The sequence below is a fragment of the Sebastes fasciatus genome, chromosome 11 (genome assembly GCF_043250625.1).
Source record: "Sebastes fasciatus isolate fSebFas1 chromosome 11, fSebFas1.pri, whole genome shotgun sequence".
Classification (NCBI taxonomy): domain Eukaryota; kingdom Metazoa; phylum Chordata; class Actinopteri; order Perciformes; family Sebastidae; genus Sebastes; species Sebastes fasciatus.
The window spans coordinates 30,888,114-30,905,562 of record NC_133805.1 but is presented as its reverse complement, the minus strand read 5'-3'; the positions used below and the strand labels follow the sequence as shown (position 1 = coordinate 30,905,562).

The 17,449-nt window shown below is 41.7% G+C and overlaps 1 protein-coding gene, 1 long non-coding RNA gene and 1 other non-coding gene across 4 annotated transcripts; 2 read left to right on the top strand and 1 right to left on the bottom strand.

The window, feature by feature from the left end:
* Positions 1–436: 436 nt before the first annotated feature.
* On the bottom strand, positions 437–5,528 carry LOC141777756 (uncharacterized). 2 transcript variants are annotated; one of them, XM_074652303.1, is made up of 5 exons: positions 5,264–5,528; positions 4,922–5,175; positions 4,581–4,793; positions 4,186–4,489; positions 437–4,048 (listed from the first exon to the last, which is right to left on the bottom strand). In XM_074652303.1, exons 4-5 carry the CDS (start codon positions 4,239–4,241, stop codon positions 3,493–3,495), a joined length of 612 nt encoding a protein of 203 aa, XP_074508404.1. In that variant the 5' UTR covers positions 4,242–4,489; positions 4,581–4,793; positions 4,922–5,175; positions 5,264–5,528; the 3' UTR covers positions 437–3,492. The 2 variants fall into 2 exon arrangements, with proteins under 2 accessions (XP_074508404.1, XP_074508403.1); XM_074652302.1 differs by having other exon boundaries at positions 4,186–4,793.
* Positions 5,529–7,304: 1,776 nt separating this feature from the next.
* On the top strand, positions 7,305–8,438 carry LOC141777759 (uncharacterized). Its single transcript, XR_012595963.1, has 2 exons — positions 7,305–7,458; positions 7,793–8,438. It is a non-coding gene; the product is annotated as an uncharacterized LOC141777759 (long non-coding RNA).
* Positions 8,333–8,439, top strand: LOC141777821 (U6 spliceosomal RNA). The gene has a single exon (XR_012595985.1). It is a non-coding gene; the product is annotated as a U6 spliceosomal RNA (small nuclear RNA).
* The last annotated feature ends 9,010 nt before the right edge of the window (positions 8,440–17,449 follow it).

Here is a 17,449-nt window from a genome sequence, read left to right as displayed (position 1 = left end):
GACGTGCCAAAAACAGGGATGAAGCAGTCCTCGGTAGTATAGTGGACAGGATGCAAATTGGTGATTTCGTTCCTCAAATTGGTGTATTTGTGTTTCCAAAAAAAGACAAGCTCTGTAAGAGTGCTATTGTGAAGTGTGCTATACATTGTGTCTACCCGTCATCATCCTCCTCCTCCTCCTCCTACTCCTCCTAATCATCAGGAATTCTGCTACTCTATCTCATCATCCTCATCATCATCATTATCATCATCATCACCATCATCACAACTCCATCTGGAAACATTGTCCACATTGTCTAAACTGAACTCCTTTACCTCCGTATTCATGTTCTATCATATATTGAACTTGTGGTTCCATGATCACATACTGGAGGTAAACCAATAACCAGTCAGTTTTTGTAAAGATGAACAACTTTATTTAGAAAAAACACACACAAACACAGCAAACCAAAATCCAACATAAATATATAAAATAAAAAACCAATATATTATATATACACACACACACACACACACACACACACACACACACACAAACACTCTTCTCTGTCAGCCACTGCTCCACAGTCCTGCCCTTTAGGTCTGACGCCGCGCACAACGTCTGCCTGGTCTTTCTGTAGAGACTGTGGCCAGTGGCTTTCGCCCTTTGTTGGCCACACTGGCGGCAGGTCCTCTGTTTCAGGGGCGGCAAAGGGTCTTCCTGCATGGCCTTCCACTTCTTCTCCAGCCTCCAGATGGTGGTCCTGGGGATGCAGGTCTTCATCTACTGCTTCAGAGTCATCCGTCCTGCTGCCGCCACCTTGCAGAACTGATGTCCTCTGAAGCTGTAAAATCCCCTGTGACCGGCATGACCACCACACATGGGGCAAGAGGCTGCTGGCTGCGCTACAGAATCCTCCTCAGAGCTGCTAGTGGGCTGGGCTACAGAGAGTTTGAGGGGACACACACACACTAAAAAAGGAAGGAAATAAAGAAAGAAACAATGCCATTCACGACCTAGATCTCACAGCTGATGAGGAAATGGATTTACTCACAAAATGGTAGGACAAGGAATCATCAGAGCACGTGAGGAGAATTCGGTCAGTCTATGTGTCTGACCCCAGCGCAGCGCTAGGAATGGCTTGGAGGAGGTTAAACGAGTGTTATGGCGAGATGATTGAAAATGCACTTTTTAAAAAGCTGGATGCCTTTACTAAAATCTCTAACAGAGACTACGCCAAGATTAGAGAACTTGGAGACCTTCTAATGGAGCTGCAAACGGCCAAAGATGATGGATACTTACCAGGACTGGCGTATTTGGATACCGCAAGAGGGATCAATCCAATAGTGGAGAAGTTGCCCCATTATCTACAAGAGAGGTGGATTTCTCACAGCATGAAGTTTAAAGAGGAAAACCATGACTGTTTCCCTCCATTTTGGTATTTCACCAGTTTCATCTGCCATGAGGCAAAAGCAAGGAACGACCCTAGCTTCGCCATCCTCAGCAGTAATCCTACAAAGGGTGACGGATTTACACCTAAGGACAACAGTCAGAGAATGCCTATTGCTGTCAACAAAATGGATGTTTTCCCCAAAAAACCCTCCAACATAGATCCATGTTCCAAAGAGAATGACCCTGGTAAACATTGTCCTATCCATAATAAGCCTCACCCCTTGAGGAAGTTCCGGGGCTTCAGGTTGAAGACACTGGAGGAGCGGAAAGCTTATTTGAAGGAGAACGGCATCTGCTTCAGGTGTTGCGCATCTTCCTCTCACTTTGCACGCCATTGCAGAGCCGTGGTTAAGTATACAGAGTGCAACAGTGAAAACCACAGCACCGCTCTCCATCCAGGGCCACCCCCTTCAGACTATCAGGCGTTCAGCCCCTCTACAGGTCATGGCGGGGAGAAAGAAGCCTCATCTTCATTAATATCTGTGAACAATGCATGCACAGAGGTCTGCGGCAAAGGTCTTACAGCCAAGTCCTGTTCAAAGATTTGTTTGGTCTGAGTCTATCCGAAAGGTAAGCGGGAGAATGCAGTGAAGATGTACGCGATGATCGACGATCAGAGCAACAGATCGCTAGCGAAGTCAGAATTCTTTGAGCACTTCCACGTCAACAGCAATGCATCTCCTTACTCACTGAAGACCTGTACTGGTATAACAGACACAGCTGGAAGAAGGGCTGACGGTTATCAGATAGAGCCTGTACATGGTGGAGTCAGTCTGTCACTTCCGACACTGATAGAATGTGACGAAATACCAGATAACAGATCTGAGATACCTAAACACCAGGCAGCCCGTCACCATCCACACCTGAAGTCTATCGCCTTGAAGATCCCAGAACTAGACGAGAAAGCTCAAATCCTCCTGCTGCTAAGTCGTGACATCTTGAGAGTCCACAAGGTGAGGAAGCGAGTGAATGGGCGTCACAATGCTCCCTTTGCCCTCAAGCTGGACCTGGGGTGGGTTCTGGTAGGCGAAGTGTGTTTGGGCAGCTCTCATATGCCTAGGGTGCAATGTTTAAAAAACAGTGTGTTAGAGTATGGCAGGCCTTCCGTCTTTACACCTTGCGAAAACCACATTCACCTCAAAGAGAAGCTGGTAAGTCCAGAGATAGATACTGAGGTTTGCCTTCAGCTCCAAGTCACCACATCTTCAACCAGCGTGAAAGACAGAAAACTTGGTCCGGAACGCTTTGAGCGTTTCTCCACATGGGACAGTGAATCGCTTCACTCATCCATGTAGCACGCTCTTTCAAGTCCTCTTCTGTCAATCCTTCACACAAGGGTCAGTATATTATGCATTTATACAAGGTGAAAAGGTGTTAGTGTTACGGGTCCCAGGGATGAGTGTCACCGTAGCAGAAATGTTACCTGTATTAAGCAGGTAGAAGAGTAGCAATGAGGACACGGTGCATCTCGTTTTCCCGCCAGATTGCTTCTGAGGAAAGAAGTTCCCCGGAGCAACTGAAGTGAACACAAACGTTCCGCCTCACTACTTCATTTTTAAAACCGTATCATTACTCCATTAATGTAAGAAAATAAATAAAGGTCCTAACATAAATGCAAATAATGATCCAAAATAATAAGTCAAATCATCACACACCATATTATCACTGAAATGTGGCCACACTGTCTCAGGTGTGCCACATTAGCATGACATACAGTCTGTGAGGTTAAACGTATTTAAGTGTTTTATTAAAGCATGTGCATTCATCATATAAGTGGTGTGTAACAATATATAAATACTTCACTAAAGTTTATGTCAAAGTTTATGAGCAGCTGCATAGCATGGCACTGATTCATCAGAACTCTATTCAGAAAACAAGCATTTTAACAGCTGTTTGCTTGTTGTGTTGCGAACAGACCTGACACAGCATGAATTCAGACTTTTTACAAATCAACATCATAATGTCTTGTCTGGCTTGCAGCGGTGGCCAAACTCGGCGGTCCAGCGTTTCCCACAGAGGCTGCACTTAACCACAAATGTGGCCCTCTTTTTGGGAGGAGGATTAAGTCCTGTTCTCCTCTCCTCCTCTCTCCTCTCCATCTCCCTCTTTCCTCGTCTCCAGGCCGTGGAGACGGGGACAGGGAGAGGATGTGGTGCTGGCTGGGACCAGGTGGTGGGCTGAGGGGTGGGAAGAATGTATGTAGGTCTGTCGGGAGGTCTGGGTGGTTGGGTTGGGAGAGGAGGAAGAGGTTGGGGTTGGGGGGGCAGCGGCCGGATAAAATACACCGGTGGAGCGAAGATGAGGGGGGGGGTTTGGTGGAGGCAGAGAGGAGGCGGCGGAGGTGGCTGCTGCTGGTGGTGGTGGCGGCTGGTGGTGGCTACTGCTGCTGGTGGTGGTGGAGGGAGGAGAGGGAGGATGCACCTCTCTCTGCCCGACGACCCCCTGACCTGTGGTGTTCTCAGGGTCCTCGTAGGCCAGGGGGTCGTAACGCTTCTGTGGAGTCCCCAGCAGCGGCCTGGCATGGGGCAGCAGGCTGGAGGCATCCATGGACACGATGGATGCCGGGATGTACTGCTCTAGCATCCTCAGCTCAATCGCCTTCCCCCTCTGATTGTACCTGTGTGTGTGTGAGAGAGAGAGAGAGAGAGAGAGAGAGAGAGAGAGAGAGAGAGAGAGAGAGAGAGAGGAAGTGATGTCCCACCTGTAGCAGACAGGCTGTAACCTCAGGAGGACATGATAGTGGGGAGAACTCACCACTGAGTCAGTGTCCTCTGGTTAATCTTGAAAAGCTGGAGCCGGGTGGGAGTCATAATGTCCTCGTTTGTGATGACATTTCTCTTTTTATGGTGTAATCGCTCAGGACGAGCGTCCAGCGGTTGCTCCTCCTGCCCCCAACCCGGCCCTCCAGGTGCTCCCAGCACAGCCGGACACAAATGGCCTCCACTACCCTGCTGGTGCTGGGCCACTGGCCGAGGCCGATGTCGTATCCGTACGCACACGTGACGGACACCAATCAGCTTATCAGTAACACGTCTCCACAGCCAGCTCCTAGTGAACACTGAGATATAGTTTATATATTCAGTTTGGTTTTTGGCTCACCGTCTAAGGCTGTCAAAACCGACGCAGGTCGTGGTCCTTCTGTAGGACACCTTGTATTTCCCCGTCGGTTGCTTGTCCCTGTGCCGAGCGGGGAAGTCAAGAGCCTGCTTGTCCTGGGCAGGCAGCTTCTGCCACAAGGCCACGATCTCCTGAGCCTTGGCGTGGGTTGCGAACATGTAGTGGCGCAGCTCCACCAGGCTGTCAGCCAGCCTCACCACATCTTCGTAACCCTCAGCTGTTGTACCTCCAGGCCTGGAGCAGCTCTGGAGAAAACAGGGAGAGAACAGGAGGATCAACATCAGTGAAGGAAGGGAAGTTAGTCACAACGTGCTTCACAAGACTACAGTTATTAAGAATAACAGCAGGTCAGACCAGTCTCTAAAGTACTCACATCACCGCGGTCTGGAGTGGCTGGCTCCTGCTGTCCTGGGTCCTCCTGGACTGGGTCCTGCTGGACCGGGGCGCTTTGGGAGGCAGCTGGAGGAGGCTGGACCACTGTCTCAGAGGAGTGGAGAGTTGCATTGGTGTAGAGCAGCTCCTCTTCCTCCTTCTCCTCCTCCTCCTCCTCCTCCTCCTCCAGCTCGATGCCGTCAGGTACATCAGGATCTCCCCCCAGGTCCTGATCCGGCTGGTGGTTGGATTGAGCTGATAGGTAATCAATACATAAACGTGAATTTAACCAAATCTCTCTGTGTGTTTGTATGAGGGAGAGTTTCAGAGAGTTAACCCTTACCAGTGTACCCCCTGGCCTCTGTGTAGTCTTCAACCAGCGTTTGCCTGTACAACTCCTGGGTCAGCCGGTTCAAGACCTGCTGCTGTCGCTAGCTGTTGCAGCGGACTTGCTGGTCAGCGTCCCTGATGTTGGCTTGGTGTGTCCCCAGCTTTACTGCTTACTTTCTTTCTTTTTTTTTTAAACTCTTTTTTTATTTGAGAACAAAGAACATGAGGTCATCATGGGTGTTACAATGTGAAATCACAGTACATTTTTGTAAATACATCTTAATATAAATTAAACTATATTATATAGCATAAACTATAACTACCAGACTACAGTACTACCGCACCTCCTCTTGTTGGTGTTCCGTTCTCTCTTCCATTGTTTCCAAATGAGACAATGTTTTCCAGAAATATGTCACATCATGTCCTGAATCTTTTTTCTACTGTTAAAGTCCACAGACTGCTGTCCTGTGTGAGGCACTGTTGGGATTTGAACCCAAAATCTCCCGTTTACGAGACATCACTTTTAAAATGTATTTATTTACTTTATAATTAAGTTTTAATGCATTTCTTATTGATTTAGAAAAACTATTTCTAATAATAAATGTTAATAAATGTTTATGAATGTATTTCTTGTTGTCCTTTATATTATTAAATATGATGTATTTCTGTATTATCTTCTTCAGCACTTCACTGGGTCAAAGACAACAATCTGAAAATATTATCTCAGATATTAAAAGTAATCTAGATACTAATACTACTACTACTACTAATAATAGTATTAATAATAATGATAATAATAATAATAATATTAATAATAATAATAACAATAGCATTAACAATAATAATAATAATAATAATAACAATAGTATTAACAATAATAATATAATTAATAATAATAATGATAATAATAGCATTAATAATAATAATAATAATGTTAATTATAATAATAAAAATAATAATAATCAAAGGGAACAGTGACTACAGAGTTTCATCTCCTGAAACCAGCTGTGTCCAGATGTGTTGATGTTTGTGATGACCTGAAGGATGAAGAGTAGATCCTCCTCTTCCTCCTCCTGAAGTTAAATAAACTGGAAGATGAAGATGAAGATGAAGATGAAGATGAAGATGAAGATGAAGATGAAGATGCATCACCATCACAGAGCTGACAGCAGGTTGTCACAGCACAGCGACGCTACACACATTAGGAAGAGAAGAAGAAGAAGAAGAAGAAGAAGAAGAAGAAGCCCCGCCCCCTCTGCAGGTAATTGACAGGGGATGAGTGGCGCCTCAGAGGAGAGCAGCTTCTGGAGCCAGACTCCGACAACAGATGAGCTAAATTAAGGTATTATTGGTTATATGCACACGACAACCTCTCCCTGTAAAACTTTAACAGAGTTCATACGACTCTTTAGCATGATTTGATGAATTCTGCTTGTAAATGATGTCAATAAGAATGAATTTAAGAGCGGTAGAGTTTCTCCTGCTCGGTTAGTTTAATTAATGATCAGAACAGCGAGAGCAGGTGGTCGCAGTAGAATCAGAGAATCACTCCTCCTGAGCCAGACTCCGTTTAAAATGTGAGCATATGTGATTCACGAGACATAACACACTTTTTCTTCTTCACAAATATAAATATATTTGACGAAACTTGACGGTGTTCTGCTCAGTTCGGCACATAAAGCATGTAAGTTCAGCAGAGTTTAATGCAGTTTTAACTCTCACAAGTCCTCTGCTGCTTCGCTAGCTGCTCGTGGGAACACTTAAGAACTGGTTTAAAAGTCTAAATGAAGCTGAAATAGTGAACCGTTATGTATGCCGAATTTATCAATGGGCTTTAATAAACAAACCGGATTGATGTTCCGAGTCATATTTGTGGAGTTGTGAACGTTTTTCACTAAAGTGAAAGAATGTATCAGTGAGTCTGGTGGATGTGTTTGTGTCAACGTGAGAACGGGCTGTTTCTGCTGAGACTAACGTGAGTCAGTGGGGCCTGTTATCACAGAAACGCTCATGGAGCTCATTATGTGGACAATAAGTCAAGTTAATGTACTATTTTACTATGTTCTTGGTGTTCTGTGACTGCTAATTGGGTTCTTTCTCTCTTCTCTTTCAGTTCTTTGGAGTCCGACGCTTCCGCGGCGCCCTTGAACGCCCCATGTAGAGCGGTCCGACAGCGACACCCGGTGGCGGGTCGGTGAACTGCAGCTGGTATGTTTGAATAGAAGCCAGAGGCAGACAGAAGGGTTCTCTTCCTGCTTCTAAGCAGCAGTTTAACTGGTGAAATAAAGAGATTAAAGTGTGATTGGATCCGTCAGACTCTCACATCAACACGTTTAATGTTCACAAGCAGCAAACACAGCACGACTAGACCAGAACCGCTGTAGACTGAGTCCAGATAGGAGCCACTTCAGAGGCATTCAGCAGCAGGACAAAGAGCAGGACATGCAGGCTGTTTTAATCCACATAGCAGCAGGGTCAGAGTGTGTCCAGGTCCTGGTTCAGGTCCAAATCAGTCTCCTGGGTCTGTTTTCTTATTGTGAAGCAGGTTCCAGACGTCCAGGAGCTTTCTCTGCTGCGAGCGTCCTCCTCGTCTCTTCCGGCTCGAAGGCGGCAGGATGATGTAATCCAGACCGGATCAGACCGGTTCCTGCTTTCTCTCTACCCCCCCCGCCCGTCTCTCACAGTGTGGCTCTACCAGCCCCCGCTAACCCCTGAGGGTCTGGAGGGGGGTCAGAGTCCTCCTGGAGGAGGGGCGTCGAGTCAGCCTTTTGTTCTCGCGCCTTCAGGCATCCAATCCTCAACGGCTGACGTCACCCCAGCCTGTCTAAATCTCCCAGCATGCCTCTGGAACACTCACAGGCTCAGCCTGAACTCGTACCACCTCAGACTAATCCAGACCAGAGCTGGAGAGCCATTATGGTTTAGTTAAGGTACCTAACCACCAGCACAGCCCCCAGACCTGTCTCTACTGTTCACATGTATTTACTAGAAGCCAGTAGAGTCTCGTCTGTCCTCCAGACCCTCAGTCTGGTCCCGTAAAGGACTAGTGCCTATAAAAACATCTCAGGATCTTACTCCTATTGCATTTACTTCGGTAATGCATATTCTAAAATTGGAACGATACAGAGAAGATTAGCATGGCCCCTGCGCAAGGATGACACGCAAATTCGTGAAGCGTTCCTTCTATTATGACTTTTCTGATCATTATGGGATGTTTTCTGATGTTTTAATGATTTTTTGGAAATTTTTAGAATTGTTTCTGATTATTTTCTGACTTTTCTATTTATTTTCTATGACTTTTCTGATTATTTTCTGATGTTTTATGACTGTCTGTGATGTTTATTGATTTTATGATTTTTTTTATGATTTGTGGTACTTATTGAGCTACTAAGTCATTTGAAAATACTAAGTCATTATTTTGAAATACTAACTCATTATTTTGAGGTATTAAGTCATTATTTTGAAATACTAAGTCATTATTTTGAAATACTAAGTCATTATTTTGAAATACTAACTCATTATTTTGAGATACTAAGTCATTATTTTGAAATACTAACTCATTATTTTGAGGTATTAAGTCATTATTTTGAAATACTAAGTCATTATTTTGAAATACTAACTCATTATTTTGAAATACAAAGTCATTATTTTGAAATACTAACTCATTATTTTGAGGTATTAAGTCATTATTTTGAAATACAAAGTCATTATTTTGAAATACAAAGTCATTATTTTGAAATACAAAGTCAATATTTTGAAATACAAAGTCATTATTTTGAAATTCAAAGTCATTAATTTGAACTACTAAGTCATTAATTTGAACTACTAAGTCATTAATTTGAAATACAAAGTCATTATTTAGAAATACTAAGTCAAATACACTTGACAGCAAATACACTTGACAAACCATTTACAATAACAGAATTCTATAACCCACTCAAACTCATATTCATCGAACCACTTGCAGCAGCCATCCATCAAAAAGTAAACATCACAGGAATCCAAACAAACAATATGCATCACAAGGTCAGCCTTTATGCAGACGACATTCTACTTTACTTACAAAATCCTTCATCTTCATTACCCGAAACCATCCGCCTCATAAATACTTTTTCTAAAATATCTGATTACACTATCAACTGGTCTGAATCCAGCATTCTCCCACTCAGCCCTAATATTTGGGATGTGGCAGTTCCAACACCACTCACCTTTCTGCCAACTGGTAATATCACATACCTATGAATCAACATTTCACCCAGGCTGTCGGACAAGCAGGGTAAGGGCAAGGATGGAGAATAACTTCAGGGTAAGGGCAAGGATGGAGAAGGACTTCAGGGTAAGGGCAAGGATGGAGAAGAACTTCAGGGTAAGGGCAAGGATGGAGAAGAACTTCAGGGTAAGATCAAGGATGGAGAAGAGCTTCAAGGTAAGTAAAGGTTGTTAAACTACAGTAAACAGTAAAACAGTGAGGGATGGTAGTAAATGATATAGAACAATAGTAAAAAGATTAATAGTGCTCCGGTGAACAGTTAAAAGATGGTTCAAGAGTTGTATGATGATGCACATCTGCAACGCACCAGAGTTTGATTAAAACTAAATGTTGCGGGGGGTCGAGGGACTTCGCTTTGGCATACTTCACCCAGCGCGACTTCGTATTACCTACAACGGAGTGGAGAAAATGTTTACGTCGCCCGATGAAGCCCAGAAATACATCACGAAAAACATTACAAAACAAGCGGCTGATCCTCGTTAATGACTGGCTCTCATGGAAGGAGGATATTATTTCTTACTGTAGGCTGTCCAAACTGATTTGACATAATCTCAAACCAGCCTGTCTGGGTAAGTGACGTGATGATGTCAAGCTAATGTCAGTAGCCTATAAGCCTGTTAATGTACACTGTTGATTTTCATTTGTTATATTATACAGTAGTGTGTAATATTTAGATAGCAATTGCAGATATGTCTAACTTCCTGATGTGAGGTATTTTTTCTTTTCTTTTTTTTTTCTTTCTTTGTTTAAACCATGGTGAATTAAAATAAGTTAGTTGGGAAATTATTTAAAGCATTAGGAGGTTGATTTGAATTTAACTTGATATAATCTATACCAGCCTGTTTGCCTATTTACTCTGGGTATAGTGTTAAGCCAATATCAGGTTAATGTCAAGGTCCGTATGCAGGCCTAAATTATTTGCTTGCTACAATTGGTATGTTATCTTTATACATTTGCAGTATGTAGCCTCTTGATGTGAGTTCATATATAAATAAATGGAAGGTTAAAGTGAGTTAGTTGAAACCTTACTGAGGGTTATTTTATTTTATATTGATATCTACGCCCAGAAGTTTTCATGTTTTGTTGAGTTTAGCTTCTAGTTTAGTAGTTTCCCCAATACAAGCACATAGTGTGGATATTGTTACTTTGGGAAGAAGGTTCAACCCAGCTAGGATGGGTGAGAAGGGAAGGGAAATGAGGGACTTAAAGGGTTTTCTGTACTTGGGTTTATTTTTTCATTTGGCTTACATCATATGTTATATTATTTTTTATTTTTTTTATTTGAGCAACGATAGGGGCATAACATGCAAATTATTATTTGTCACTAGATATACTCATTATCTCTGGCCATGGTACACAATATGACTTTAGGAATGATGGCTACATGCCCAATTTCTTTTGTGAGCTGGAATGTTAAGGGGATGAACCATCATGTGAAACGCAAGAGAGTCCTGACACATTTGCATCAGTTAAAGGTGGATATTGCCTTCCTTCAGGAAACTCATCTGAATATATCTGACCACTCACGTTTGCATACTAGATGGGTTGGTGAAGTTTATCATTCAAAATCTCAGTGTAAGTCAAGAGGAGCAGCAGTCCTTATTAGTAAGTATGTGCCTTTTATTTCTTCTCAGATTTGTGCAGACCCAATGGGCCGATATGTGATTGTTACAGGCAAATTATATAACATCCCAGTTATCTTAGCTAGTGTCTATGCCCCTAATTGGGACGACGCTGCTTTCTTCACTAATTTCTTCTCCCGATTACCTGATTTAAACGAACATCATTTGTTGATAGGTGGAGACATGAACTGCGTGATATCCCCTAGTCTAGACCGTAGCGCTGCCAAAACTACACCAACTTCTAAAGCTGCCCTTTCAATTCAGCTGTTTCTTGATACTTATGGGATGGTTGATGTTTGGCGTGCTCTCAATCCTACTGTTCGCAAGTATTCCTTCTTTTCAGCTGTTCATAAAACATTTTCACGCATTGATCATATCATAATGGATAAGAATCTTCTCCCTTTGGTGCAGGAATGTGACTACCATACGATTGTAATCTCTGATCATGCTCCCCTTAAACTGAAGCTTAATCTACCAACCTCAAAAAACGCTTACAGACCATGGCGACTCAACCCACTTTTACTTTCAGATAAAACATTTTCAGATTTTATCTCATCACAGATTGATTTTTTTCTAGAAATTAATCAAACACCAATGATGTCATCATCAACAGTATGGGAAGCACTTAAGGCATATTTGAGGGGCCAAATTATTTCTTATAACGCACATCTACGGAAAACCAGAAATTTCCGTGCTAATGAATTGATGACTCAGATTGGTAATCTTGACTCACAATTGGCAACATCCCCATCAGCCGATGGCATTAAAGAACGTTTACTCCTCCAAAAAGAATTTGATTTATTAACCACACAAAAAGCTGAGAACCTCCTGATTAGATCTCATCATACATACTACGAGCATGGTGAAAAAACAGGGAGGATCCTTGCACACCAACTTCGCCAAAAAGCAGCAAGGCAGGCAATCCCTGAGATCCGGGATGAGTCTGGAATGGTCTGTATAGATCACTCTGACATTAACTCACGCTTTTTAAGGTTTTATCATAACTTGTATACATCTGAATCGTTGAAAGATGATTACTTGATTAAATCATTTCTTCAAAGTGTTGAGATCCCTCATATAGACCCTGTGACAGCTGCCGAGCTAGAGTCTCCGTTTTCAATTGGAGAAATTGAGATGGCCATCAGGAGTATGCAATGTGGAAAATCCCCTGGCCCAGACGGGTATCCATCGGAATTCTTTAAGAAATTTTCAAATCAATTGGCTCCAATTTTAAACTCTGTATATAACGACACCCTGTCAGCTGGCTCACTGCCTGAAACATTACGACAAGCTACCATATCACTTATTCTGAAAAAAGGCAAAAATCAACAGGAATGTGGTTCCTACCGTCCTATTTCCTTGATCAATGTGGACAGCAAAATCCTGGCAAAAATGATTGCTCGCCGTCTTGAAACAGTCCTCCCAACCATAATCTCTCCTGACCAGACGGGCTTTGTAAAAAATCGACTGTCCTCTTTCAACATCAGGCGCTTATACGATATAATTTATGGTCCCTCTCCACCCGACGAACCGGAAGTGGTGATATCTCTAGATGCCGAAAAGGCTTTTGATCGGGTGGAGTGGGACTATTTATTTTGTACTCTTGAGAGATTCGGATTTCACCTCCTTTTCAACTAACACGAGGGACGAGACAGGGGTGTCCTCTGTCCCCCCTTCTTTTTGTGATTACGATTGAGCCGTTGGCTATAGCTTTGCGTAATAATAAGGATATTAAAGGTATTACAAGGGCAGGGTTGGAACATAACGTCTCGCTATACGCAGACGATATGCTACTCTACCTGTCTGACCCACCCTCCTCTCTTCCTGCAGCTCTTAATCTCTTAATTGAATTTGGCAAAGTTTCTGGCTATAAAGTAAATACACAAAAAAGTGAATTGATGCCCATAAATTTGGCAGCAAGAGACTCCCTGTTTATTCGTACTGTGCCGTTTAAAGTGTGCATGGACAAAATTAAATATCTTGGTGTGTGGGTCACATCCAATTTTAAAGACCTCTTCTCAGCAAATTTCCCTCCTTTTCTGTCCTCTCTCAAGGAGGATATTAATCGTTGGGATCTGCTACCCTTATCTCTGGCAGGTAGAATTAACGCTATAAAGATGAACTTATTGCCTAAACTTCTTTATATGTTTCAGTCTATACCAGTCTTCTTAACTAAAACATTTTTCATTTCCCTGGACAGAAAGCTTTCTTCTTTCATTTGGAGTAAGAAGAATCCACGTATACGCAAAGCTATACTACAGAGACCTCGGCAGCAGGGAGGGCTTAGTCTGCCAAACTTTCAGTTCTACTATTGGGCAGCAAATATCAAATTTATTTCCTATTGGATGGAAGGAACTGAAGTAACAGCTGTGCCTGAATGGCTAATACTAGAGAGAGACTCTTGTAAGAACACCTCATTACTTGCCTTATTATGCTCTAGCCTGCCATACTCAGAGCCTATTACTAAATATACTTGTAACCCAGTTGTTATTCATTCTTTAAAAATTTGGAAACAATTCAGACAATCCTTCGAGATCTGTAAATTTTCAATACTGGCTCCCATTGTAAATAACCATGCATTCCTGCCGCCTTTGACGGATGCCTTATTCAGTGGTTGGCAGAGAAATGGGATTTGTTCATTTAAAGACATGTTCATAAATGGCTCATTTGCCTCTTTTGAGCAGATTGTTCAGAAATTCAATATTCCCAGGTTACACTTTTTCAGATACCTACAAACTCGCAGCTTCATGTCTTCAAATATCATTCAATTCCCTACACAGCCGCTAAACACGCTCCTAGACTAGACATCACATCATCCAGAAAGGGAAAGATAGGTGACATATATTCCTTATTAATGAGAGAAAATATGACAAGTCCCCTAAAAAAAACTCCCTTAAAAATCAGTGGGAGGGGGACCTTGGTGTTGTTATTTCAGATACTATCTGGTCAAAAATGATGAGGGGAATATACTCATCTTCCATATGTATGAGACATACTGTCATGCAGTTTAAAAATTTTCATCGACTGCACTGGACCAAAGTTAAACTATCCCAATTCAAATCCGATATAGACACCATGTGTGACCGCTGCAAGCAGAACCAGGCCACTCTAATTCACATGTTTTGGGATTGTCCTAAACTATCTAATTTTTGGCAATTAATTTTCAATATGCTTTCCAAAACTACCGACAGATTCTTAGAACCATCAGCTTGTCTTGCTTTGTTTGGGGTGGTACCACAAAATTTTACGTTAAACAACAATAAACTAAACCTATCTTTTGCTACGCTGGTGGCCAGACGACAAATTTTGATTAGATGGAAGGATTGCAACCCTCCAACATTTGCACAATGGCTCAGAGACATGTTATATTTTATTAAGTTGGAGAAAATTAGGTATACTATTAAAGGGTCAGCCGAGAAGTTTTCATTGATCTGGCAACCTTTTCTTAGTCACGTTGACTCTTTAGACTCAGATAACTTTGTGGCTGATTAAAGTTTGATGTATGTGTGTGTATGTATGTGTATATGTATGTACGTATATGTATGTACATATATGTATGTGTATGTATATGTATGTGTATGTATATGTATATGGATATTTGACCAGGAACATTTCAAAGGAAAAGTGCCCTAAATGACAGGGTGTAACACCCTAGACCTCTATCAATTTATCATGATTTATGTTTATTTATTATTATTATTATTATTTATTTATTTTTATTTATTTATCTATGTATTTATATTCATTCTTGTACACTTTATATACATATATATATATATATATATATATTTTTTTTTTTTCTGAGTGCCCTCCGGGTATTGTCATGGGTGGGGGGTGGGGGGTGGGGGGGTTATATACCAGTCCAAACATGTTTGTGCAATGGATTGTAAGAGTTGTATTAGCAAAATGTATAAATAAACTCTGTTTAAAAAAAACAAAACTAAATGTTGGCATGTGCCAGCGCCCTTAGGGCCTTGCGGTATGTATAGTATAGTATATGTATAGTATATGTATAGTAGTATCCTGGTTATGATCAAGATTTTTGAATATGTGGTTTATTTCTTGAAGCTCTGCTCGGTTGTAGAAACCCAGATAAGCCCTTATCCCACTTTTAAGAAGCTGGAATGCTCTGATAGATACTCTGGCATGGAAACAGCTTTTTCACCTTATTTGCACAGCAGATGACCTTGTTTGTCTCCTCAGACTGAAACCTGAAGACTGTACTACAACACAGCAAGACCACATCAGTCCTGAACCACATCAGTCCGGTTCAGTCCGGTTCCGATGACGTTTCCCTGATCCCAGACCCAGCTGTTGAACCAGAATCAGGGTCTGGGTGGACAAAGATCTCTCATCTCCCCCCCACCCCCCCCCCCCCCCCCCCCTTTGAAATGAAAGTAAGCCTTCTGCATTAAACAGACTCTCACATGATGATCTTTTTAAATGTGAGGTTATAATAACATCATTCTGTCAGCCTGAAACAAGAACACAGTCTGAGACAACGATCCACAGTTCAGCACAGAAGGCCTGTTTTTATTGAACACCTCAAATCATTCAAAGGTTACATTCAATATAATAATAATAATACTGTGTGTGTGTATATATATATATATATATATATATATATATATATATATATATATATATATATATATATATATATATATATATATGTATATATATATATACATATATATATATATGTATATATATATATACATATATATATATATGTATATATATATATACATATATATATATATATATATATATATAAATGGTACAGAGATAGAGCCAGATGCTGCTGGTCCAGACAGTGATGACTGATTACAACATGCTGTTTGATTATTGACACCATGAGAGTGAAACATCATCTCCCTTCTATCAGCTGAGGATGAACACGTGAAGTATCTAAAGTCTTTGTCCTCAGCTGCAGTGAACAAGGAGCATTATTTAGATGTAAAGCTTCATCTACACACATCTACACAGCTGTGTGTGTTTCCTCCTCTACATCTGTTCACTCTGGAAACAACAACAGTAGAAAACAATACAACTACAGATGGTTTGTTCTATAGTCGGCTGAAACACCACCTGAGAGGTCAAATAAAGTAGCTGTCTGTCTCTCTGTCTGTCTGTCTGTACTGTATGTCTCTGTCTGTGTTTCTATAGAGAAGGACATTAATAATAAAGAGACATCAGAGAGACTGAAACACACAACAACAGGAGGAGGTAACTCTGTTTGGATCCTGCCTCCTCTTCTCAGCCAGCCAGTCCTCCACAGAGCATCCTGAAGTGATGTCCTCTGTCCCGGCTGTGTCCACAGACCAGACAGATGTAACGCTCCGTCTTCAGTCCAGCAGGGACTGGATCAGCTCGGGGACGCACTGATAACCTGGCTGGACATCAGGACCCTGCACCTCCTCCTGAAAAGAAACACAAGAAAGGAAGAGAAGAAGTTGTGAAACATGTAACCTTAAGCGCTGTGAAACATGTAACCTTAACCCTACCACATCACAATAAAGGATTCTAATATCTACACTGTCATCATTATTGTCACTAGTAGCCCCTGTCACACAGCAGAATCAGAGAACAGAGGATTTAAGAAATGCTCCTCTTCCTCCTAGTTCTGCTGATATCTGTGTCCTCAGCAGGTGAAGTCCTGAACCAGAGGACACATACAGCTACATTACAGTGGTTTCCTCCTCTCACATCTGTATGTCATCAATACCAAACTAAAGCATCACAACATGTTCATCATCACATGTTCTGACATCTTTATATACATGAAATATAGAATACAGTAGGTGCATGAACAGATGTGGGTTAGCTGTCTGTCAACAGCTGTATTAACAGCTGTATTAATACAGCTGTATTAACAGACAGCTAACTGTATTAACAGCTGTATTAATACACAGCTAACTGTATTAACTGAATACAGCTGTCTGTTAACAGCTGTATTCAGCTCTACTGGACTGTAGACCTCCAGACACATGAATGAAAGTAGCCTCGTGTTTCTTGGCTCTACATGATAATCACGAGAGATCAGTTTAATGGAAGCAGATGGATCAGATAATAAGATAATATCAGGTGATATTAAACAGGTGAGTTAGAGCTACAGCAGAGTGTTAGTGATGTTAGCAGCCAGCAGCTGAATAAAACAGGTTAAACAGCATGAACGTTAGCTGGTTAACACGAAGCAGTGATTCATAGTGTAACGTTATAAGTTCATAGAGTAACATTAAAGTTTGACGTTATTAAAACTATAAACTATAATCTCTATAGCATCACGGTGGTTGTTGACATCACT

Bases quoted from the DNA above. Each gene is read 5' to 3' on its own strand.
- LOC141777756 (XM_074652302.1), bottom strand. From the start codon at position 4,241: ATGACTCCCACCCGGCTCCAGCTTTTCAAGATTAACCAGAGGACACTG. The intron at 4,049-4,185 runs GTGAGTTCTCCC...ACACACACACAG, and splicing joins CAGAGGACACTGACTCAGTG to GTACAATCAGAGGGGGAAGG.